General features: G+C 51.6%; 1 protein-coding gene across 1 annotated transcript; it reads right to left on the reverse strand.

The window, feature by feature from the left end:
• Positions 1 to 2,830: 2,830 nt before the first annotated feature.
• Positions 2,831 to 24,119, reverse strand: LOC120708568 (TBC1 domain family member 8B-like). The gene is made up of 18 exons (XM_039993879.1): positions 23,749 to 24,119; positions 23,243 to 23,312; positions 22,633 to 23,151; positions 22,368 to 22,553; positions 22,168 to 22,281; positions 21,803 to 21,861; positions 21,624 to 21,690; positions 21,441 to 21,492; positions 21,252 to 21,344; positions 20,818 to 20,901; positions 20,308 to 20,720; positions 19,555 to 19,616; positions 5,680 to 5,749; positions 5,338 to 5,418; positions 5,154 to 5,255; positions 4,654 to 4,793; positions 4,354 to 4,471; positions 2,831 to 3,336 (listed from the first exon to the last, which is right to left on the reverse strand). Exons 1-18 carry the CDS (start codon positions 23,790 to 23,792, stop codon positions 3,079 to 3,081), a joined length of 2,532 nt encoding a protein of 843 aa, XP_039849813.1. The 5' UTR covers positions 23,793 to 24,119; the 3' UTR covers positions 2,831 to 3,078.
• Positions 24,120 to 24,480: the final 361 nt, after the last annotated feature.

Consider the following 24,480-nt stretch of genomic DNA (forward strand, 5'->3'; position numbering starts at 1 on the left):
GAGAGGCCCCGGAGGCGGAGAGGCTGGAGCGTAGGTGGCCAGGCGGGTGATGCGGCCAACTGAACGTCTGAACAGGTCGATTCAGTTCGGCAGCTGGACGTAGGGTTTTTTTTCCCGACCGGTTAACCCAAACCGCCGGCCACCGGTTCCGGTTTACCGGACCGGTTGGACCGGTAATCGGTGGAAACCGGTTGAATTCAAATTTAAATTCAAATAAATTCAAAAGTTCCTGTTCAACCGGTTCCGACCGGTTTACCGGCCAGTTTGACCGGTTTACCAGCCGGTTTTACCGGTTTACCGGTCGGTTTGACTGGTTTGAATTCAAATCCAAATTCAAAAGCTCCCGTGCAACCGGTTTGACCGGTTCGACTGGTGGGCCTTAATGGGCCGGCCCATTTTTTTTTTCTTTTTTGATTTAACTTCAAATCCCCGCAAACTATACTAAATGAACGATTTTTTGAGAAAATTTGACACCATTAGATTCGTCGCACCTTGAAGTATTTTTAGGAATTTTTTAGGATTTTTCCATTTTTTGGAATTCAAATTTAAAATTTGAATTTGGGCCGGTTTCTAACCGCCCGATACCGGAGCCGGTAAGACCGGTAACCGCGGTAACCGGACCGGTTCCGACCAGTTTTTTTAACCCTGGCTGGACGACTGAGACAGACACAGGGGAAAGGGAAAGGTGAAAGGTCCCCTGCCTGTTTGCCTTTAACTCAAACTGCTACAATGAAGTTTTGAAGTAACGCACTCAGCCAATTAACACCAAAACCATCTTATAAGTGGCACATACTGTCAGGAACTCGCAGTCCGTACACAAGAACAAGAAACAGTAACCTCTCTCTTTGCATTGCTTAATAATCACAACGAGGAGAGTTCTAAGCTGCGTTCCAGCAGCTAGGAACCTGGCAAAACTTAGCACCAACGGGTACCTAATTAAACTATTAGTAAAGAGAAAAACAAAAACTCTTCTGTCTGCACAATCGCTATCTCAAGCGCCACGGGATGCATATCCTCAGATAGCTGCCACTGCAAGCACTGCTCCAGCGCTCCTGCTTTGCTTATCTCCCGAAGCTGCGGTCCCTGTTCTTGGCGCCCGGCACCAAGAGGCTGTTCATAAAAACTTGGGCCAAGAGGCTGCCCAAGAGGCTGTTCATAAAAACTTGGGCCAATAAAAAATACTTTATTAAATAAAATAAAAAATTATGAATTATCATATTTTTATTTTATTTTTATCAAAGGTTTAGCTAACCCAAAAATTCAAGAAATTTTGAATTTTACCCATTTTTAAAATTTTATAATTCAAATTTCATTATGTTTAATGTATCACATCTACCCAAAATAAATTCCTTGTCTTTTTATCTACCTCCTAAAAAAAATATCATGATTTTTAGACAATATTAACTATGCTTTCTTTCTTATTTAATTGAGAGAGGTGTGAAATTCTAGAAATTCGAAAATGTTACTGTAGCAAAACCGCCCTCAAAACAGCTTGCTACCGTGCTCGAGGGGGTGATTCGAACGATTTTGTCAGTTCGAGGGCCTAGGTTACCCGGTTTCGTAGTAGGAGGTTGAAAAACGGACTTCTTGACTAGTTCAAGATTGTAAAATAGACTTATCCCTTTACAATATGAAGAGAGTATAAAGCAAAGGGTTCGATTTATATCTAGATCGAGCGAGGCAGGAGTGCAGAATCCGAGTCGAAATCGATGATGAGATCAGAAAACATCGATTTGAATTCGAGACGGTTCGGCTTATACAAACGAACGCAAGTACAAATCGCGCATCAGCGCTGCTGCAATTCTATTCGGATCCGGAACAAAGGATCCGACCACCCGCGTATCCCAGTCCCCGGCGGCGGGGTCGAGCAAGGAGCAGGAGCCGAAGGGATCCACAGCCCGGACACGAAAGTGCTGGCAGGACGTGACACCACTCGTCCGAATGCACGCACACGCGCACGAAAGGCACATGCTCACGCCGTGTTTAGTTCCAAAAATCAAAATTCCAAAAAAAAATTCAGCACCTGTATGGAAACTTAAATCTAAACGAAATAAAAAACGCATTGCGACTGCTGCCTGTAAATCGCGAGACGAATCTAATGAACCTAATTAGGCTGTAATTAGACACTAAATTGCTACAGTAATGCTACAGTAAGCACTCTAATGATAGATTAATTAGGCTCATTAGATTCGTCTCGCGATTTACAGACGAGTTCTATAATTATTTTTGTAATTAGTCTATATTTAGTACTTCAAATGTAGAAAGATGCCCTTTCACAAAATTTAGGGGGGCAACTAAACACGGCTAGGATGCCGCATCATTTTTGACATTCCAAGATGTTGACGTCTGACAGTGGACCAGTGAAGAAAAAAAGGTATTCCGAGTGCCCTTGTGCTTTTAAAAGGAAGCACAGTGACAGTGGAGTAAAGCAAACGCTTTGCAATTGGCTCGTGCGGCAACCATTGTTTCCATTCCATGGCATCAGCACGCTGTGCTTTACATATAACCTCGCAGTTGCCTGTACCGAATGGAAAAACAGATGGGAACAAGTGAGAACATTACCAGTCATGTAAGATAGACTGGCAGAGCTCATTGTACATCAATGCAGATTGCCACTCTATTCTGCTGGCAATCAGCAACAATATTTTTCTCACACCAAATTAGCACCAATCACAAACCACCAGCTAACCAGCGGTACTTTTCTCTCACAGCAAATCGGCACCAGCCACCAACTAGTGGAGCAGAGAGCAGCCAACAAAATGATGAAGGCAAGCAGAAAGTCACCAGAACAATGGTACTTTTTCCGTAAGGTGTTTACAGCCGAGAGCAATATGTTAAACTGCTTTGTAATTTACCTTCTATTTGGAGTGTTTTCATGTGTATTGATAACTTACAGCCAATCGACAAAATTAACAGGCAAAAAATACTTATTCATTCTCTCCCCTCTCTCAAGTTACAGTCCAAAGAATCTATAAACCTAAAAGAAGGTAAAAGTGGGGGAAACTAAATACACCAATACATAATTTAAAAAATGGTAACTTATGTTGTGACTTGGCAACATTGGCCAGCCAGAGGACGTCAATCCAATTTTATTTCCTCCAGCTGATCTTCCTGCCGGTCCAAATCTTTTATGCTCCTTTCCACGCTTGATATATCCTCATCCATATTGGGCATCTCTAATCTGGGTTCGCTCTCTCGTTTGGGTGTTTCTATTCTTTGTCCATCCTCTTTTGGCGAGTCACCCTGCTTTTCATCGTCCTTCTTGGGTGTTTCAACACTTCCAGTGTCATTATTCAGCTTGCCATTTGTTGACTCATTGGTGCTGTTCTGCTTGCCCTGTGATCAACCAAGGCAGGGTACAAATAACTTCAAATCAAGCAAAGTATGACACTTCTTGTACAGAAAAAGTCCAATTATCCTAGACGAGGTAAATCCTAAAGCTTATATGTGAAAATAAAAATATAAGAACAGTCCAAGAATCTCGAAGAAAAGTAACAAGAAATAAAGGCCTTCTCCATAATATGGCAGAATCCAACCCCTCTAAAATGTTTACCAGGAGGTAGGAAGAACTCCAGTATAATACCACGGTCAATAGCAGGTCGAATCAGTTTGGAAGAACTTCAGTATAATAGTAGTCTGAACTTATAAAAATTACAATTCAAGTTATCTTATAGCAGACAGATTCTTTTTTTATATTGCAAGCAGCAAGACAACTCATGGCAAATTCTATCTTTCTGAACGACATTCTTAATGACAGGAAGATATAACACTCGCAGCATCTTTCAGGTACCACACTTAATGTTTTGCTCCTTTTGCAGTCAGCTGGAAGATCAGTCTGACACAATAGTGATAGACACGCAAAACTTTAGTACCCTATCACACCATTACCTCCTCACAGCAATTTTAAGACACAAGCTGCCTAAACCGTTCTTAAACTAACATTTTCTGACACCTACATGTGCTTGAGCAAAATTTCCCAAATCAGGTTTTTTAGTGACACCAGCACTTTCTGCCTGTTCCCCACATGCCTATACCATTCCTAAACTAACGAAAATGCACTGTAACGGATAAGGTTTTCTTCCGTATGAAGGAGCATGTATCTAAAAAAGCCGAAACAAATTGTAATTTGGGATGGAGGTAGTATGTCGCAACTCCTTTCTTCTAATTAATGCAATGCAGAGTTCCTGACATCTTTTCAGAAAAAGGGAAAAAACTGTCACAGGAGTGAGATTTTGATGTCCCCAACTTAGGAGTTTGAGTAAATAATTCACTAGTATAAGTGTGATACTGCACTGAAATAAAAGGATCATCTAATATCCAGTAAATCATAATCCACCAACCAAAGCACAGTACCTTGTTCTTGTCTCGCCAGCCGTGGGAAAATGGAGCAAGCAAACTTATTCTTCTAGGCTGGAACTCCTGTGATGAATCTTGGTTCACTTGACCAGGTGATCCATCTCGTGTTGGGGTTCTTCAAGGAATGAAATATTAAGCAGCAGTGTCAAGTTAGCAGTGGAGAACCCCAACAGCAAATGAGTGGAACATTTCACAAGGAAAGATTAGTAGGTCAAATCACATCTACTTGCATTTGGGAAAAAAATTCTTATTGAAAAAAAGGAATGGAAAAGTTCAACAAATTGGCCATTATGGTACCTTGGAGAAGGAGAAGGAGACGGCAGCTGCGCTTTCTGCTGACCAGATTGGTACTGAAGTGTTGCCTCTAGCATTGTTTCAGCCATAACTGCTCTGTTCTCCATTTGTGCAAGTGAAGCCATAGCTTCCTCGTACTTCTCCTGTGTACATAACCAAGTACACAAGCAGCAAATCATAAGCTGAACAAAGAACATTGACTTGCTTTATTCTTTAGAGCAGGAAAAACCATTTATTGCAAAGGCCATTGTAGCTTTGTAAAGGAGCCTAGATATCAGAGCACAAAGCTGCATATAAATATCAACAAATCCAGTAGGAACAGTTTTTTCAAGAGCAGGAAAAGGCAAGGTATTGTAAAGGCTATTATAAACTCAAAGCTGTCTTCCAGTTGCTATACAAAAAAAAAAAGACCAGTTGTCACACAAGCAAACATGGCAGTCAGATCAAGACATATAATAGCATGCGAACACAACAGCATGGATTCTAGCTCAAACTGAATTAACCTGGAGAACATGCGCAGCATATTTCTTAGAAGCAGCATCTTGCTCAGCACAGATGCGGGCATCCTCTGTGACTTTCTGTTCTTGCTCCACACGCATCAGGACCTGCAATTGACCTAGTTGGTGGGTAGCTGCATATGACATAGCGGTAACAAGGTTTATAGCAACATATGGATAAGAATTGTACCTGAAGCATTGCTCGCTCCTGTTCCTGCTTGTCTGATAGAGCTTGCCTTAGCTCTGATAACTCTTGTTCCAACTGCTCGACCTAGGAATTGACAGGCAAATATAGAAACAATTATATCCCAAGGAACCAAAAAAATTTCATCTATAAAGGTTAGCTACTTTACTAATAACTGTTAATTAAACAGGATAATCTAACAGATAAATTGGCTGCGAAAAGATATGACACTATTTTGCAAACTTCAGGTTTAACATGCAAGATCCCAACAAATTCAACAAACATGGTCTCAAAAAGAAAAAATCAACAAACAGTCGAACAGAGATGAAAAAAAAAATTTTGTAATACCTTTGCACTAAGTTCACGTCTGTTATCTTGCTTAACCATTTCCATCAGTGCTGTCTCTAATTCATCAGCCCTAGATAAAGATAATTAAAAAAAGTTAATTCAATATGCAAGTAAGCACTCATGTTTAATCCTAGTGAGTACTGACCAAAGAGACTAACCCTTGTAAAATGCAGGGCACACTAAAATGGGGCAAGCACTGTAGGAATTTATAGCTATTGAAAGCAAATATGGTGGAGAGAATAATGATTTGTATTCCTCCAAACCCTAGAAGGGTGGGATATAGATCCTATACATGGGCTCCCATATACAACAACACCCCCCGCAGTCTGAACTACCGGCGCAGCGGTGTTCAAGACTGGACAACAAGAAAGCCAACACCCCCCGCAGTCTGAACTACCAGCGCAGCGGTGTTCAAGACTGGACAAGAAGAGAGTACAAAGAGAATACAATGGGCAAATACCCCCCAGCCACAACTAGCCACCAGCTATGTTGAGGCTGGAGCGAAACTCCGAGAAGGTCGAGGAGGGCAGTCCCTTGGTGAAGATGTCAGCAAACTGGGAGGTAGTCGGGACACGGAGTACCCGAACATCGCCGATGACGACTCTATCGCGCACGAAGTGTAGGTCGATCTCCACATGCTTCGTCCGCTGATGCTGGACAAGGTTGGTGGAGAGGTACACGGCGCTGACGTTGTCGCATTAGACGAGCGTGCTCTTGGCGAGCGGGCTGTGGAGCTCCGCCAAGAGCTATCGGAGCCCAGACGCCTCCGCCACGCCGTTAGCGACAGCCCGGTACTCCGCCTTAGCACTGGAGCGGGAGACAACCGGCTGCCGCTTGGACGACCAGGAGAAGGTTGCCGCCCAGGAAGACAGCGTAGCCGGAAATGGAGCGGCAAGTGTCCGGGCAGCCAGCCCAGTCAGCGTCGGTGTAGACCACCAGCTCAGAGGTGGGAGAGCGGTGAAGAACCAAGCCGAAGCCAACAGTGCCACGGACGTAGCGGAGGAGACGCTTCAGTGCAGCTAGGTGAGACTCCCGGGGATCATGCATGTGAAGACAGACCTGCTGAATGGCATAGGGGAGATCCGGCCGGGTGAAGGTCAGGTACTGCAAGGCACCGGCAAGGCTCCGGTAGGCAGTAGAATCAGCCACGGGATCACCTAGATCAGCAGACAGCTTCGCCTGAGTATCGACAGGAGTGGAGCATGGCTTGCAATCAGTCATCCTAGCCCACTCCAGAATGTCGAGTGCATACTGCCGCTGGTGAAGGAACAGGCCAGACGGGCGAGTCTCAACAGTAACGCCCAAGAAGTGGTGGAGCTGACCAAGATCCTTCATAGCAAACTCCTGCTGCAGATAGGAGATGACGCGCTCAAGCAACTGCTGACTGGATGCTGTGAGCACAATATCATCAATATAGAGCAGCAGGTAGGCAGTCTCATCTCCACGGCGGTAGATGAACAGAGAAGTGTCAGCCTTGGCCTCGGTGAATCCCAAAATCAGCAAGAACGTGGCGAACCGAGCGTACCAAGCCCGAAGAGCCTACTTCATACCATAAAGGGACTTGTTGAGCCGGCAGACCTTATCCGGACGACTCGAGTCCACAAATCCCGCTGGCTGAGAGCAGTACACTGTCTCTGACAGAGTGCCGTGAAGAAAGACATTCTTCACATCCAGCTGGTGCACAGGCCAGGAGCGAGAGAGCGCAAGCGAGAGGACCGTGCGCACCGTAGCGGGCTTCACCACTGGACTGAAGGTCTCATCAAAGTCCACACCAGGCCGCTGAGTGAAACCCCGGAGAACCCAGCGAGCCTTGTAGCGCTCCAGTGTGCCGTCAGTACGACGCTTATGCATCCAAATCCACTTGCCGGGGACCACATTGCAACCAGACGGACGCGGTACGAGGTCCCACGTCTGGTTGGCAAGGAGAGCCGCGTACTCTTCCATCGCGCGACGCCAGTGAGGATCCGCCAGGGCGTCGCGGACAGAGGAGGGTACCGGAGAGAATCTGCGGCTCGCCCTCGGTGGCGGAGAGGGTCGCGGCCTGAGACGCCATCCGCTGAGTCACCATGGGATAGATATGCCGAGGATCCCGATAGATGACTGGCAGGTGGTACACCTCCGGCTCGACTCGAGAGCGAGTCGGCGGAGGCAGCGGCGGCGACGACTCCGGTGTAGACGTCGGAGGAGCCTCCGGAGCCAGAGTCGGCGCCGGTACACCTGCACCGGCTCAGCGTACCGCGGCGGTGCCGGTGTCGGCGCCGAACGACGCCGGTACACCTGCGCCGGCTCAGCGTACCGCGCAGGTGCAGGGGAAGGCACTGGAGCCGCGCGTGGCGCAGCAGTAGACACCGGGGCCGCACGTGGCGCAGCAGGAGACACCGGGTCCGCGCGCGGCACAATCAGAGGTCCAGGGGCCGCACGTGGCGCGACTGCGAGCCCCGAGGCCGCGCTCGGCGCAGCAGGGATCACCGGAAACGGTGCCGGTGTACCGGAAAAACCTACAGGAAAAGAACAGACAGGAAAAGGTGGCTGAACCACCGGGTCAGTCAGAAATAGAGACTCCAGCTCGGGGTCAGGAGAAGGTGTGGAGGAGGTGGAGTAGGGGAAATCCGACTCGTCAAAGACGACGTATCGGGAGATCAGGACGCGGCGAGAGGTGAGGTCAAAGCATCGGTACCCCTTGTGGTCAGGGGAGTAACACACAACGAGTCGAGCGGGGCGCCAGTTTGTGAGGAGCAGTGGCGGAGGTGTTAGGGTAACACGCACACCCGAAGACCCGAAGGTGGTCGTAGCGAGGAGGAGTACCGAAAAGAGCGTGGTGTGGAGTGGGAGCAGGAGAAGCAGTAGACGGAAGACGGTTGAGCAAGTAGATGGCGGTGTGGAGGCTCTCAGCCCAGAAGCGCGGGGCAGAGAGGCCTGGATCAGAAGGGTGCGCACGACGTCGTTCGTCGTGCGAATCATCTGCTCAACCTTGCCGTTCTGAGGAGAGGTATACGGTGAAGACATACGCAGGCGAACACCCCGAGAGAGGAAGAAAGAACGGGAGGTGAAGTTGTCGAACTCCCGCCCGTTGTCACACTGGATGGCCTTAACGGTGAGGCCGAACTGAGTGAACACCCAAGCAAAGAAGTGGAGGAGGGTGGGGAAGGTCTCAAACTTGGCGCGCAAAGGAAACATCCAAGAGTAGTGCGAGAAATCATCGACCACCACTAGATAGTACTTATAGCCAGAAAGGCTAAAAACAGGAGAGGTCTACAAGTCACAGTGAACAAGATAAAATGCATGCGTCGCATGCGAACAAGAAGAAAAAGAGAGCCGAACATGACGACCAAGCTGGCACGCATGGCAGAGGGGCTCAGCAGGAGCCCTAGTACCAGGAACATCGGTACTCAACTGAGCTGAGCCAGAACGTCGCGGCCAGGGTGACCAAGACGGCGATGCCAGGTGGTGGAAGACGGCATCGCGGCAGACCAAGCCGGCCAAGGCGAAGAAGAAGGCGAGAGTGGTGCAGCGGAAGAAGTAAGGTGAAGGGTGTAAAGGGGCCCCGTGCTGTCACACCGGAGTGGCAGACGCCGGGAGGCCGAATCCTTTACAGTAAGGCCAGAAGAATCAAACTCGATGGAACAAGAATTGTCAGTTGTAAACTGACGAATGGAAAGAAGGTTATGAACCATCTGAGGAGCAACAGGGACATTGGGAAGACGAAAAGAGCCAGGAGCAGAACCCACGGCGGTGACAGGAAGGCAAGACCCATCACCAACCATGATGGAAGAAGGATAAGAGGGGTGTGGCGGTCGGACAGAAGAGAGGATACCGGCATCTGGGGTGGTGTGGAAGGAGGCACACGAGTCGGCGATCCACTCGGTGCTGACCGGCGGCGTCCGCCCCATGGCGCTGAAGGACTGCACCAGTGCGGCCTGGTCCCACCCCCCAGGCCAGGTCGGCTACTGGCTGGGTGGAGCGGGCGGGGTCCAGAACGGCGCGAACAGGGGAGCAGCAGCGGCGAGCATGGCCGCCGGCTGGGGCTGAGGACAAGGGCCCCCCCTGACCCTGAACCGGCCACATCGGGAGGAGCCCTGGCCACGGGGTGCTGAAGGATGGCCAGGGCGTATCTACAGGGCCAGGAGCAAGAGCGGGAGCAGGAGTCGGAGTGTCCCAACAGCCTCCAGCAGTACCACCAGGGGCAGTGCCGCCAGCACCACCACCACCACCATGTCCGCCCGGCCGACGACGCTGGCGTCGTCCGGCACCCCCGGTCGGGCCGGTGAGAGGAGCACCAGAGGGCGGAGCCTGGTGGGAGAACGAAGCGCCGTGCTCGGTGAAGGGGACGACAGGCGGGGCAAGGAAGTGGTGCTGCTCCGCGGCTACCCGACGAGCGAGAGCGTCGGCCGTAGCAGCGTCGGCGGCGGCCTGCTGCTTGCGGAAGGCGGCGGCGGTGAACGGCACGTCCGCAGGGGGCATACCGAACGCCATGGCCAGCGCGGCCGTCGCGGGGAGAGGCGCCGCGGGCGCGGGAAGAGGCGCCACGCCCGGCCACGGGCGCAGGGGGCATCGCCAATCCGCGCCAAGGAGGAGGTGGGCCGCGCAGCTGCTGCTGGAGCGCGCGCGACAGCCAGCACGCGCGACAGCCAGCACGCGCGACAGCTTGGCGGCGACCGCACCCGCGGGGGTAGCAGCAGCTACTGCAACGGCAGCAGGGCCCGCGCCGGCCGCGGCAACAAGGGCCGCGGGGGCAGCAGGGCAGGCCGCAGCGAGGGCCGCGGGGGCCGCGGCGTCAGGCGCCAGGGCCGGGGCCAGAGGGAGGGCCGGCCGCTGCGCCGTAGGCGGCGGCGGCGCTGGGCGCGCCCACAGCAGCAGGCGCGGGCTGCACGGCCCCGGCGAAGGCGAATGCCGAACGACCATGGGCGACGGGCGCAGCAACAGGGTCCGCGCAGGAGGCCTGGGTGAGCAGGCGCAGGTTCGCGCTGCTGGAGGCAGCAGCCGCAGCGTCGCGCGGCGGCGGCTCGGGTCGTGCTCGCTGCACACAGCTGCGGCCGGCGAGCAGCAGGGGCCCGCGGTCGTTGGCTCCACGCCCTGTGCAGCCAACCCGCGCCAGGAGCAGAGCCACTCGGTGCAGGACGCCGTGCGGCTCAGCAAGGGGGCGACCAGGCCAGCGTCAGGGGCAGGAGGACCAGCAGCGCGCGGAGCAGAGGAGCCCGTGCCGGCCGCGGCCGCAAGGGCTGCAGGGGCGGCGGCCGTGGCCGCACCAGCCGCGCCCGCAGTGTGGGCGGCGGCGGCTCAGGGGCCCCACGCGGCGGATCCAGGCGGCCCCGAAGCAGAGGAGATCCACGCTGGCGGCGCTGGCTGCCGGCCGGCCAGGGAGGTGGCGGCGGCAGGGGGCGCCATGGAGGCCGCCCGCAGCAGCGGCAAAGGCCGGCGGCGCTGGCTGCCGGCCAGCCTGGGAGGTGGCGGCGGCAGGGGCGACATGGGGGCCGCCCGCAGCAGCGGCAAAGGCGGCTGCAGGGTGGCTCCACGCGCACGGCGCAGGAGCAGAGAAGGGAAGGAGAGGAAAGGTGAGGAGGGAAGGGGGCGCCGGTGGCCAGCCAGCCATGGCGGCGGCGGCTAGAGGAAGGAAGAGCTAGCTGATACCATGTAGAAGAGAATAATGACTTGTATTCCTCCAAACCCTAGAAGGGTGGGATATATAGATCCTATACATGGGCCTCTAGATGGGCCTCTATACATGGGCTCACATATACACCAATATATGGTTCGGGAATTGGTGATTGAATTAATGAAAGTACAAGGAGTACACTATATAGGCAAGGATCATCTAGGGTTTATAGAATATCCAATCAACGGAGATCCTTGCCTAATCTAGATCAATTACCATAAACCCAAAGGACAATCCTAGCCGCCTAGGCTGGCGCCACGGCCCAAGGGCCAGCCCACTAACTGCCTCGCTAACAGCTATGACTCTTTTTGTACCACCGCAGAGAAAGAATTGCATTTTCCACTCTAAATTAGTAAACATAAACATAAACGCATCCTCACAATGAGGAAGAGCATACATATCCACCTTTTCTGTGCCAATAAAGTGACCTTGTCCATGAAATCCCTAGTATACTTTACTCTTTAGTTACTGAAATATTGATATTAATGGAACCACAGATGCAGCCTATATTTCTGTGTTGCAAACCAGTGATGATCAAGACCATTTTGTAAAGCAGATGATGTAGCCTACTCAACTAGAGAACAAGGGCTTTGGCACAAATATTTTGATCACAACATTGACAGAGGCTGGTCGCCCACAAACGCTGCTGGACAGCCGACAGACTAGCTCGACGAGGTCTCCCTCACCCAGCCAGATGTTTGTTGTGCGATCAAGAGGAAGAAAATATCCAACATCTGCTTGTCGGGTGTGTGTTCTCGAGACAATTCTGGTTCTCCCTCTTTCGGCGGTTTGGCCTCATCTCACTTGCCCCTCGGCCTCAGGAGTCAGGACATTTCCTTTGATGATTGGTGGGAGAAAGTGGAAGCTTCGGTCGCGGGGGATTTAAGGAAGGGGCTGAAATCCCTAGTCATTCTTGGAGCCGAACTCCCTAGTCATTCTTGGAGCCTGGAGCATTTGGAGACACCGAAACATGTGTGTTTTTAATGGGTCCAGCCCGAGTGTCGCTGCTGCCATTGCATTGGCCTTTGAGGAAGCGCACTTGTGGAGCTTGGCAGGAGCTAGGGGCCTTTCCCTGCTTTCTATCCAGGGCGAGGTCTAGAGGAGTGGGTCGGTTGTAGCGTCTATCTGTAATAGGCGATTAGTAGCAAAGGTCAAAAGAGGGGTGGGAGGTGTGTTTGGGTCTATGTATGACTCTTTTCTTCTTCTATCAATACAATGATACGCAGCTCTCCTGCACGTTCGAGAGAAAAAAAAAACATTGGGTAATCAACTTATTTCCCAAGCACAGTATCACAAAACCTTCCCTATTTACCATCAAAGGAACATATGCCCATCTTCGTCCCCTCTCCTGTTAACCCATCAAATAGTGGCCATGTGGACACAGGGTTGCGAGTAAACGATATGCAAGGACCATTTTCTTACCACTTCAGGAGACAAACCGGCACAACTAGAGTTGTAGTATACAGTTCTGATGATTTTGAGTACATCCATGACTATAGTATTTTACGATAACACTATCTGTTGGTGTATATGTGTGGCCCATATGGCCCGTGTGTTAAGGCCCATCTAGTGGCCCATGTACAACTACTATATTACCCACCCTATTAGGGTTTAGAGGAATACACTGAGTATTCTCTCCTACATAGTATCAATTTAGCCATCTCCTCCTCTCCTCCATCTCCAGCCGCCGCCGCCACCCCTCTCCTCTGCTCCCGCTCGGGCCCCAGATCTGGGCGCCTGGGCCCTTGGCGCCGGTGCTCGGCCGCCTCCACCGCTGTCGCCTTCGCCGTCGCAGCGGGGGCCGCCGGGGCACCTCCTCCTCCTCCTTCGCCCGCCGCCGCCGCAGCCCTGGGCACGGGCGTGGCCCAGGCCCAGGCCGCTGCCCAGGGCGCGGGCGCGGCCCAAGTTGCCGCCGCCGCCGCTGCCCAGGGTGCAGCCGCGGGGGGTGCAGCCGCCGCACAGGGTGCAGCCGCGGGGGGTGCCGCCGCCGCCCCACCTTCTCCATGGCCTGGGCTCGGGATGTCCTCCGCGGACGCGCCGTTCGCCACCGCTGCCTTCCGCAGGAAGCAGATCGTCGCCGGAGCTACTACGACCGACGCTGCTCTCGCCGCGGCCCTCCTCGCCGCCAAGTCTGAGGCTGCGGCAGCTCAGGAGCGGGTCCGCGCGGCTGCCCTCGCTTGGGAGCGCGAGCGCTCCGCGGCCGATGCTCACTCGTCAGGTCGCCGAGGTGGAGCACAACTTGTCTCCTCCGGCCAACAGCCCGTCGTCCTCTTCACCGAGCACGACGCTTCTTCTTCCCACCAGGCTCCGCCCTCTGGACCTAGACCCCGGCTCGACCCAACCGATCCCCATAGTCGCCCAGCTCCACCTCCAAGCCGCCGGTGTTCAGAACATCAAGACCCTAGTCACCGTCCTCCTCGACCCTACGTCCACCTCCTACGGGCGCTGGCGGGACCAGGTCCTCCTCGCCCTCCGCCGCTACGCCCTCGACGACCACGTCCTCCTCGACACGCCGGTCGAGTTGCGGGACGTGGTGTGGCTGTGCCTCGACAGCGTCGCCATGTCCTAGATCTTTGGGACTATCTCCCTAGATCTACAGGACATCGTCAGGACTCACGGCGGCACCGCGCGCCAGGCCTGGTTGGCGCTCGAGGGGCAGTTCCTTGGTAACGGGAAGTTCCGCGCTTTCCAGCTCGACGCCTCCTTCCGCACCTTCGAGCAGGGGGACCTCTCCGTTGGTGAGTTCTGCAGGAGGATGAAGGGCATGGCTGATGCTCTTCACGACCTCGGGTGCTCGGTGCCCGACCGGGTCTTGGTGCTCAATGTCCTGCGGGGTCTCAACAGCACCTATGACCACCTGCGGACATGGATCACCCACCAGAGGCCCTTCCCCTCCTTCCTGCAGGTCCGGGATGACCTCGTTCTCGAGGAGATCACCAGAGGTCCCGCCCCTGGCTTGTCCTCCTCCACCGTGCTCGTGGCTGCTCCACCGGCTTCCTCCGCCTCGCCAGCCACCTCCCTCCTTGGTGCTCCTCCCACCGGGCAGACCGGGGGTTGGGGGGCGTGGTGGACGTCGTCGGCGGGGGGGATGTGGTGGTACTGGTGGCCCTGCTTCTGGTGGTGCTGGTACCGGTGGTGGTGCTGGTGGGGGGCGTCGGGGCACGCCGACTCCGGCTCCCGCTCCTGTCCCTGCCCCTAGAGGTACGCCCTAGCCATCCTTCAGTAACCCATGGTCAGGGCGCAACTCGATGTGGTCGTTTTAGGGTCATGGGGGGGCTCGTCCTCAGCTCCAGCCGACGGCCATGTTCACCGATACTGCTCCCCTGTTCGCGCCGTCCTGGACTCCACCCATTCAGCCCAGCCAGCCAGCCACCGACCTGGCCTGGGGGATGGGACCATGCCGCGCTGGCGCGGTCCTTCAGCACCATGGGACTGACACCGCCGGTCAGCACCGAGTGGATCGCCGACTCGGGTGCCTTCTTCCACACCACCACAGATGCCGGTATCCTCTCTTCTGTCCGACCCTCGCATCCCTCTTGTCCTTCTTCCAGGCGATGGGTCTTGTCTTCCTGTCACCGCCGTGGGTTCTGCTCCTGGTTCTTTGCATCTTCCCAATGTTTTTATTGCTACTCAGATGATTCATAATCTTCTTTCCATTCGCCAGCTTACTGCTGACAATTCTTGTTCCATCGAATTTGACTCATTTGGTCTTACTGTGAAGGATTCGGCTTCCCGGCGTCCGCTCCTCCGATGTGACAGCTCGGGGCCCCTTTACACCCTTCGTCTTCCTGCTTCCGCTGCTCCGCATTCGACTTCTTCTTCGTCTGTTGTCTTTGCCGCGAAGTCGTCTTCCACCACCTGACACCGCCGGCTTGGTCACCCCGGCCGCGACGTTTTGGCTCAGCTCAGTCGTAGTACCGATGTTCCTTGTACTAGGGCTCCTACTAAGCACCTCTATCATGCGTGCCAGCTAGGTCGTCATGTTAGACTTTCTTTTTCTTCTTCTTCGCATGCCTTTGATCTTGTTCACTGACCTGTGGACTTCTCCTATACCCAGCATTTCTGGTTATAAATACTATCTGGTGGTGGTTGATGATTTCTCTCATTACTTTTGGACTTTTCCTTTGCGCACCAAGTCTGAGACCTTTCCCACCCTCCTCCACTTCTTTGCCTGGGTGTCCACTCAATTCGGCCTCACCATTAAGGCCGTCCAGTGTGACAACGGGCGTGAGTTCGACAACACCAACTCCCGTTCTTTCTTCCTCTTTCGGGGTGTTCAGCTATGTAACGTCCCGCCTCCCCGAGGCCGGGCCCACTTACATCTGGCTGCTTTCTAGGACATAGACTGCCCTCACAGACCAACACCAGTCTTTTCTGCACACTTTGTCCTCGTGCGCATCCGGAAAGAACTTCCCGGTCGGTCACCCATCCCCAAATTTCTCCGAGCCAAGCACGCTTAACCTCGGAGTTCTTTGGAGATCGGCTTCCGAAAAAAAAATTGCAACTTGTTGGTATAATTATCCTATTAATCCTATTAAGCTCTGGGCGGGTGTCACATACTCACCTCCTTAAGAGACCGACGTCCTCGTCAGGCAATCCCAAGCCAGGAACGTCCTCTCTTGGCCACTTCTCGTATGTCCAGTGCCAGCAGCCCATGTGCCACGTCCGTGTGTCCAGTGCCAACAGTCCCTGTGCCACGTCCGGGCGTCCAGTGCCAACGGCGCATCCCAGATGACCGCGCACTGACCCGCCACGCGTCCGTGCTCATGCCTCCGCACTTACGCCCGTATGTGCCCGTGAAACCGCGAGAGTCGGCTCTGATGCCATTCTGTAACGTCCCGCCTCCCCGAGGCCGGGCCCACTTACATCTGGCTGCTTTCTAGAACATAGACTGCCCTCACAGACCAACACCATTCTTTCCTGCACACTTTGTCCTCACTCGTGCGCACCCGGAAAGAACTTCCCGGTCGATCACCCATCCCCAAATTTCTCCGGGCCAAGCATGCTTAACCTCGGAGTTCTTTGGAGATCGGCTTCCGGAAAAAAAAAATTACAATTTGTTGGTATGAGTATCCTATTAATCATATTAAGCCCTGGGCCGAGGTGTCACAAGCTGCGTATGTCTTGTCCGTATACCTCTCCCCAGAACGGCAAGGCTGAGCGGATGATTCCCACGACGAACGACGTCATGCGCACCCTTCTGATCCAGGCCTCTCTGCCTCCCCGCTTCTGGGCTGAGAGTCTCCACACCGCCACCTACTTGCTCAACCGCCTTCCGTCCACAGCTTTCCCTGCTCCCATTCCACACCACGCTCTTTTCGGTATCCCTCGCTACGACCACCTTCGTGTCTTCGGATGTGCATGTTATCCTAACATCTCCGCCACTGCTCCTCACAAGCTGGCGCCCCGCTCGACTCGTTGTGTGTTTCTTAGTTACACCCCTGACCACAAGGGGTACCGATGCTTTGACCTCACCTCTCGCCGGGTCCTCATCTCCCGACACGTTGTGTTTGACGAGTCGAATTTCCCCTACTCCACCTCCTCTATACCTTCCCCTGACCCCGAGTTGGTGTCCCTGTTTTCGCCTGACCCAATGGTTCAACCATCTTTGTCTGTCTGTCCTTTTCCTGCAGGTTTTCCTGGTACACCGGCACCGCCCCCGGTGATCTCTGTTGCGCCTCGCGCGACCCCGGTGCCTTCTGTCGCTCCACGCGCAGCCCCGGTGCCTTCTGTCGCGCCACGCGCGGCCCCGGTGTCTCCTGCTGCGCCACGCGCGGCCCCGGTGCCTCCTCCTGCGCCTGCGCGCTACGCTCAGCCGGTGCAGGTGTACCGGCATCGTTCGGTACCGGCGCCGACTCCGGCTCCGGAGGCTCCTGCATCGCCTACACCGGAGCAGTCGCCGCCGCCACATACACGGAAGCCGTCGCCACCGCCATCTCCACCGCATCGCTCTCGTGTCGAGCCGGCGGTGTACCACCCGCCCGTCATCCATCGGGACTCTGGTCATATTCATCCCATGGTGACTCGGCGGATGGCTTCTCGGCTCGCGACTCTCTCCACCACCGTGAGAGCCGCGGATCTCTCCGGTACCCTCCTCTGTCCGCGACGCCCTGGCGGATCTTCACTGGCGTCGCGCGATGGAAGAGGAGTACGTGGCTCTTCTTGCCAACCAGACGTGGGATCTCGTGCCACGTCCGTCTGGTTGCAATGTGGTCACTGGCAAGTGGATCTGGACGCATAAGCGTCGGGCAGATGGTACACTGGATCGCTACAAGGCTCGCTAGGTTCTCACTGGATCCCCCTACAGATGAGACCTTCAGTCCAGTGGTGAAGCCTGCTACAGTGCGCACGGTCCTTGCACTCGCTCCCTCTCGCTCTTGGCCTGTGCACCAGCTGGATGTGAAGAATGTGTTTCTCTATGGCACTTTGTCCGAGACTGTCTACTGTACTCAGCCGGCGGGATTTGTGGACTCCAGTCGTCCGGACATGGTCTGCCGGCTCAACAAGTCTCTCTATGGTCTGAAGCAGGCTCCTCGGGCTTGATATTCTCGGTTCGCCATGTTCTTGTTGACATTGGGGTTCACCGAGGCCAAGTCTGACACTTCTCTGTTCATCTACCGCCATAGGGATGAGACTGCCTACCTGCTGCTCTATGTTGATGACATTGTGCTCACAGCCTCCAGTCAGCAGTTGCTTCAGCGCATCATCTCCTCTTTACAACAGGAGTTTGCTATGAATGATCTTGGTCAGCTCCATCACTTCTTGGGTGTTACTGTTGAGCCTCGTCCTTCTAGCCTTCTCCTTCACCAGCGGCAGTATGCACTTGATATTCTGGAGCGGGCTGGGATGACTGATTGTAAGCCATACTCCACTCCTGTCGACACTCAGGCGAAGCTGTCTGCTACTCTGAGTGATCCCGTAGCTGATCCTACTGCATACCGGAGTCTTGTTGTAGCCTTGCAGTACCTCACTTTCACCAGGCCGGACCTCACATATGCCGTTCAGCAGGTCTGCCTTCATATGCATGATCCCCGGGAGTCACATCTTGCTACGCTGAAGCGTCTCCTCCGCTACGTCCGTGGCACTGTTGACTTCGGCCTGGTTCTTCACCGATCTCCCTCTGCTGAGCTGGTTGTCTACACCGACGCTGACTGGGCTGGCTGTCCGGACACTCGCCGCTCCACTTCCGGCTATGCCGTCTTCCTGGGCGGCAACCTTGTCTCCTGGTCGTCCAAGCGGCAGCCGGTTGTCTCCCGCTCCAGTGCCGAGGCGGAGTACCGTGCTGTCGCTAACGGCGTGGCGGAGGCGTCCTGGCTTCGACAGCTCTTGGCGGAGCTCCATAGCCCGCTCGCCAAGAGCACACGCGTCTACTGCGACAACGTCAGCGCCGTGTATCTCTCCACCAACCCCGTTCAGCATCAGCGGACGAAGCATGTGGAGATCGACTTACACTTCGTTCGCGACAGGGTCGCTATCGGTGAAGTTCGGGTCCTCCATGTCCCGACCACCTCCTGCTGACATCTTCACCAAGGGTCTCCCCTCCTCGACTTTCTCGGAGTTTCGCTCCAGCCTCAACGTAACAGGTGGCTAGTTGTGGCTGCGGGGGGGGTGTTGTCCCTGTGAGTGCTTTCTTTGTTGTCCAGTCTTGAACTCCGCTGCGCCGGTAGTTCAGACTGCGGAGGGTGTTGGTGTATATGTGTGGCCCATATGGCCCGTGTGTTAAGCCCATCTAGTGGCTCATGTGCAGCTACTATATTACCCACCCTTCTAGGGTTTGGAGGAATACACTGAATATTCTCTCCTACAGTATCCATGATAAACATGTAAGCTTCTCTCTAATACAAAGATGCGCGGATCTCCCATGTGTTCAATAAAGAAAAACAAACATGTAAGCTCAACTAATTTTGGCTGAAAAAATCATCAAACTTGACTAACTTTCGCACATATGGAGAACAAAAAGATTGTTTTCAATACATCTAGATGAGCTCTCACTAGTGGGCTACTAGAGCATGGTGATGGCGGTGAGAAAAAAAAAATCAAGGTTTAGCTACAGAACAATGACATGCAGCCAGCCAGTGGTAAATATGACAGGAACCATCACTGTTTGACCTAAGTTCCAAAATGAATTAAAATGGTGCATGTAATGTTTGTTCATGTTTTATGGTCAGAAAATGACTCAAGCAACCTAAAGGTCATAGTCTTGAATATTTGAAACTACTAACCTCAGAACAGCTGATCTTCTCTCCTCTAGCAATTGGCACAATTCTCCCTTCAGCCAGACCACCTGAGAAAATACAACCAAATATAAATTCTTAGTTCTTTAAGGAAAAATTTACTACTTAAGTATAAGTTCAAGGAAAATAGACAGGAAGCCAAGACTGATCTACAGATTTCTTTACATTGATGGAGTATAAAGGTTGCAAAAGTTGCTACAAAATGCTCACACAATACATAACCTCTAAATTCCCTGGGGATATGGTGCCTGGTAGCATGCTAACTATAAGAACTACATTAATTGGGCCAGGAGATCCATCGCTTTGCGGTAATGCCCAGATGCATTTGCATAAATTGTCATACTAAGAAAATGCAGGATAGACTATAAGATTACGAACAGTAGTCCTTGTTGGATATGTAAACTACTGGATGTCATTAAATTTTCTTTCAGGAATAGTTAAGTCACCTACTTCATAAAAAAGCAGTTTGCTCTAACAAAAGCGAAATGTAACATCTATTGCTTTTCTGACCACCCATCTTCTCATTCAGATAAGATATCCAAAAAAAGGATGGATGTAAACTGTGAACAACTTTCTCAGAGGCTAAGTGTGCATGGCACCATATAAACTTCCGCATAAATAGACTGAACAATGAATAACCTAACTAATGGAAATGTTTTATTAGTCTGTCACTTAAGTTCCATGAAAGCACAGTTTACAATTTGGAGACGAAAAAAAAGTTTAGTATAATGAGAAGGATACCTGGTCTTTAGGATCAGGCAAAGAATCAATCTCAGAGTTGATAGTGAGACCACAATACATATCATTCATATTACCAGAACTGGTTTCTTGGTTCTTATCGCCATCTGTCGAGTCATTTGACTGTTCTTCTGATAAAGACACCAAAGGTTCAGTGTCACGTTTGAAATTATATAGTTTAGATGCAAGACTGTTGGTGTCCCTCCAGACACGAAGGCCTCTTGCTCTCTGTTCCATTGAAGAGATAACAGATGGCCGGTGTTTATTCCTCAGTTCTTGCAGCCTGGCTTCACCTATAGCTTGATATCCCATGCAAGCTGTTAAAACAAGCTGGCTACTATCGAAAGTAGAGCCAGCTAAAGATTGCAAAAGGGTTACAGCATCCCCAGCATCTTTTGTTGTCACAAGAGCAGGACCTGCAATTAACATTGGTAATAACTAATAAGCCTCCATCCATGACCAAACTTCCGAGATATTTGTTAGGTTCGGCGAGCAAAAGAGGGACCCCAGTACCATACAACTCCATCAGTGCAAGGGCTGTCCGGAAGAGCATCACACGGTTTCCCTCAAAAAGAAGCACATCCCAAACACGAAGAACTGAAAGTTTTAAATAGTAACAAAATGGTTAGCATGATTATAGAGAGGATAATAGTAAACTTATAATGTATTCTAAATAGAGAATATTAGTCCAAGCTTAGTGTCACATATCAAGAAGACACCAAATCTTGGAAAAGTTGGACCTTACACACACATATTTAATGGAACATTACAACTAACGAGGGTAGAAAGTGACACTGTGACAGTATTGCAATAGCACTAGTGATCTCTTAAAAGGTCCCATAGTTTGAATGGCAATTCTCAAGAAACCCAGATATTGCAAGAGCAGAGGACATATCATTTTGACAAGAAAATGATAAATGTTTCAAAAAGCACAAAACAAAGCTTACCACTTTCCCAGGGAAGCATGTTCATGAAAATAGATAGGAACCATGGTCCAGTAACCCATGCAACTTGTACACCAAGGTAATCAAGATGATTTACTGTAAAATGTACATGAATGTTATTGTGAAACTTGTGTTGTTAGCATATCATTAAGCCATATGGTAAAATAATGAAATATTGAAGGAATGAGTCACCTAGTTTTGGGAATCTCTCTCGGACTAACTCCTCTAAAACAAGCTGATCCACCTATGGAGAAACCAAAATGCAGATAATGTAAAGATATAATGTAAAATAAACAAAGAAGATTAAAGGTCAAACCAGTGAACCACCCAATAGCATGCGAGCATTATAATAAAGAACAGGGTAATTTATAATACCTGAGATTCGATCATTTCTTCAGAGAAGTAACCATCAAAATAGTCATCCATAATGCCTGTCAATGCCCTGTGGACCCCATGAGAACATACAAAAAGGAGTTTAGTTCAGCAGTACAATTGTGTAATCAATATTTCAGCTGAAATAACATGAAACATCGTAGTTGTACTACAGAACCTACCAAAATGCATTCTCCTCTGGCATCAGTAGAAGTAACAAACCAGCAAAGAAGTTCATTGCCTGCATTATTTTTAGGACTAGTTTTAGCATTGAGTAGTCAGTGCATGTGAGTGCAAATGTTTGATGATTATATTACAAAATAAAAAATCCTAGACTGGGGGGATGACGCCCCCCTGATTTAGCTTTAAGCAGGAGCCCACCTAAACCTGTCAAGGGCAGGAAGCTCACCAGGGCTTGCTTCTTTGGCAGCCTGGGACCCTGCAACCATTGCACAGGGAGGTGGGATGGCTCCCCCAAGACCCCAACAAGCTAATGGCATTCATTGACATGAAAAACAATACGATAAGCATTAAGGAAGAGATGTACCTGGCAGTAACCAACTGCTGGATTGTGTCTAGCATAAGCTGTGAGCAAGCGTCTTAATGCATTTCTACCATCTTCATCTAGTGCGGGATGCCCTGGAAATGTTCTAGGCAAATCCTAAAAGGCTCCAAAGTAAAAGATGACATTAACAAATGAAATATTGTATTCCATTTAGAGTAAAAAAATCATAATGATCCACATACCTTCTCTATTTGCCCTTTCCACTTTTCGGAAGAAAATGGTTGAGATGCTTTTGGTTTTCCATCACCACACTCCCTAGTTGGAGAATCGGAACATTTGCTGTCTTCTTTTTCACCATCTGCTGCAAGGAGCCCCTCATAGTACCCTTTCACCCGACGAGCTCCAATACCAATAAAAGCTTGCCACAGCTGTCTCCACAAATCAAAAGGGATTGTTATTTTAATAGAAAATACATCAATTCTTGTTCTAGAAAAATGCAATATGTACCTCTCCCCTCAGAGCCATTGGAAGCCCATCACGGACCAAACACTCTAATTCTTCCTTCCAAGGACAATAATCTTCTTGGTCTGCGCCTTTGTTTGTACCAGAGTCAGCAATGGCAATGTCAGCTGCAGGCACTTCTTGGCTAGGATCAACCTTCTCTACATCATAGAACTCATCATCAGAATCCTCCAATGGTTTGCTCTCTTCAGTATTATCAGGGTGCAGTTCATCCGCCGTGTACCCCTCTTTAACAGAAGAAAATTCCTTTTTCTTGACACGTGAGTTCATCATCTCCTCGATGTGGCCCAAAGAGGGCCTGATTTCAGACCATATCTGGATCTTATGTGGTCTTTGCTGCCTCAATGTTTTCTCATCTGGCCTGGCATCCTCAGCATTCTTGCCAGGAGGTCCATCATCCTCGTTGGAAGGTGCAACCTTAACGTCCTCTCCAGATGACTCTCCATCCTCAGCCTGCCGATCCAGAAAATTCTTCCATCTCTCGGACCTCTCCTCTTCCTCCTCCTGCAGAGCCAACAGCTCAATATATGCAATTCAGCAAGATGAAATAACATGGTGAAAAATGTAGGAATCGGCAGGGAGGCTGCTCTTCCACCTTGTAGATATTTGCATACTCTCTGTACCGCTGCAGGTGCTGTGGTCGCACAGCAAAACCATAAGCGTCCCTGTACCACCACCCAAGGCGCCAGTCAGAAATGTACAGTCCTCTTCATCAGAGACACGGGACAAACCAATTTGCTAAAACCCATCACGCTCACTAAATTTAGCTTAACAATTCATTTGTACAGGTATGGAAAGATAATTGACAGTTTCGCATCACTCAGATCCTGCAAGCATCACAGAACCACAATTCGAACATTCTGAAAACAAAAGTAATTCATCACGTCAGAAATGCGGAGATCTAGGCGCTACATTGCCCAAATTCGGCCCCCTAATATCTCGCCCCGGATAGAGATCCCCGCGAAATCCCAAAATATCTCCGAAACACACGAGCGCAAGTCTCGAGCAGGAACTCCCCGAGAGAAAAAAAATCCCCCGAAACAGCGTAGACCAACCAACGCGTCGCCGAGATGCGCGCGGCTGGGAGAGGCGGGAACGAACCGCTTGTGCTCGAAGGCGATGAAGGGGAGTGCCTTGGCTTTCATCTCCTCTCCCGCGGCGTCGGCCACCCAGCGCCGTACCCCCGCCCTACCACCACCGTCCTCCTCGTCTCCCTCCTCGGCCCGCGGCCCGCGGCGCGGCGCCTCCGGCGAACTCAGCGACGGCGTCGGCCGCCCGGTGGCGCTGGCGTAGGCGTGCAAAAGCGAAGCGTACGGTGCGGGAGTGAGGACCGGAGTGGAGTGCGATTCGAGCTCAGGGGTCGGTGGCGACCCCGATTATTGTACTGCGGCAGCGCTGCTGCTGAGATTTGAGATTTGATCTGCGTGGCTGCGTGGCAGTGTGAAACCGCGGAGCGCCCGCCTGGCTACTGCCTGCTGGGGAGTAGGGAAATCGGAGGAGCGCCTTAAATATTTTTCAATTTTTTCCTTAATTTTTTGTCATTTTGTATCACTATGTGCTGCAGGCAATCAGCAGCACTTTTCTCTCACACTAAAGCCAGTCTCAGTGAGAGTTTTATGGATATAGATATCTAGACTGAGAACTAGATAATCGTGACAGATGAGTTTCATAGTGATGAAACTCTACTCACATTCCATGAAACTCCATTATTTTCTCTTTTTGCCATGTCCGCAAAATTGATAGTATTTAATATTATAAAACCCTCCATAAAACAGTCACTGAGACTGGACTAAATCAGTACCAACTGAGATTGTGGCGGGTGCTAATTTGCAG

Source organism: Panicum virgatum, chromosome 5K (genome assembly GCF_016808335.1).
Source record: "Panicum virgatum strain AP13 chromosome 5K, P.virgatum_v5, whole genome shotgun sequence".
Classification (NCBI taxonomy): domain Eukaryota; kingdom Viridiplantae; phylum Streptophyta; class Magnoliopsida; order Poales; family Poaceae; genus Panicum; species Panicum virgatum.

Bases quoted from the DNA above. Each gene is read 5' to 3' on its own strand.
- LOC120708568 (XM_039993879.1), bottom strand. From the start codon at position 23,792: ATGAAAGCCAAGGCACTCCCCTTCATCGCCTTCGAGCACAAGCG. The intron at 23,152-23,242 runs GTGGAAGAGCAG...TTGGCTCTGCAG, and splicing joins AGTATGCAAATATCTACAAG to GAGGAGGAAGAGGAGAGGTC. The intron at 22,282-22,367 runs GTATGTGGATCA...GGAGCCTTTTAG, and splicing joins GGAAAGGGCAAATAGAGAAG to GATTTGCCTAGAACATTTCC.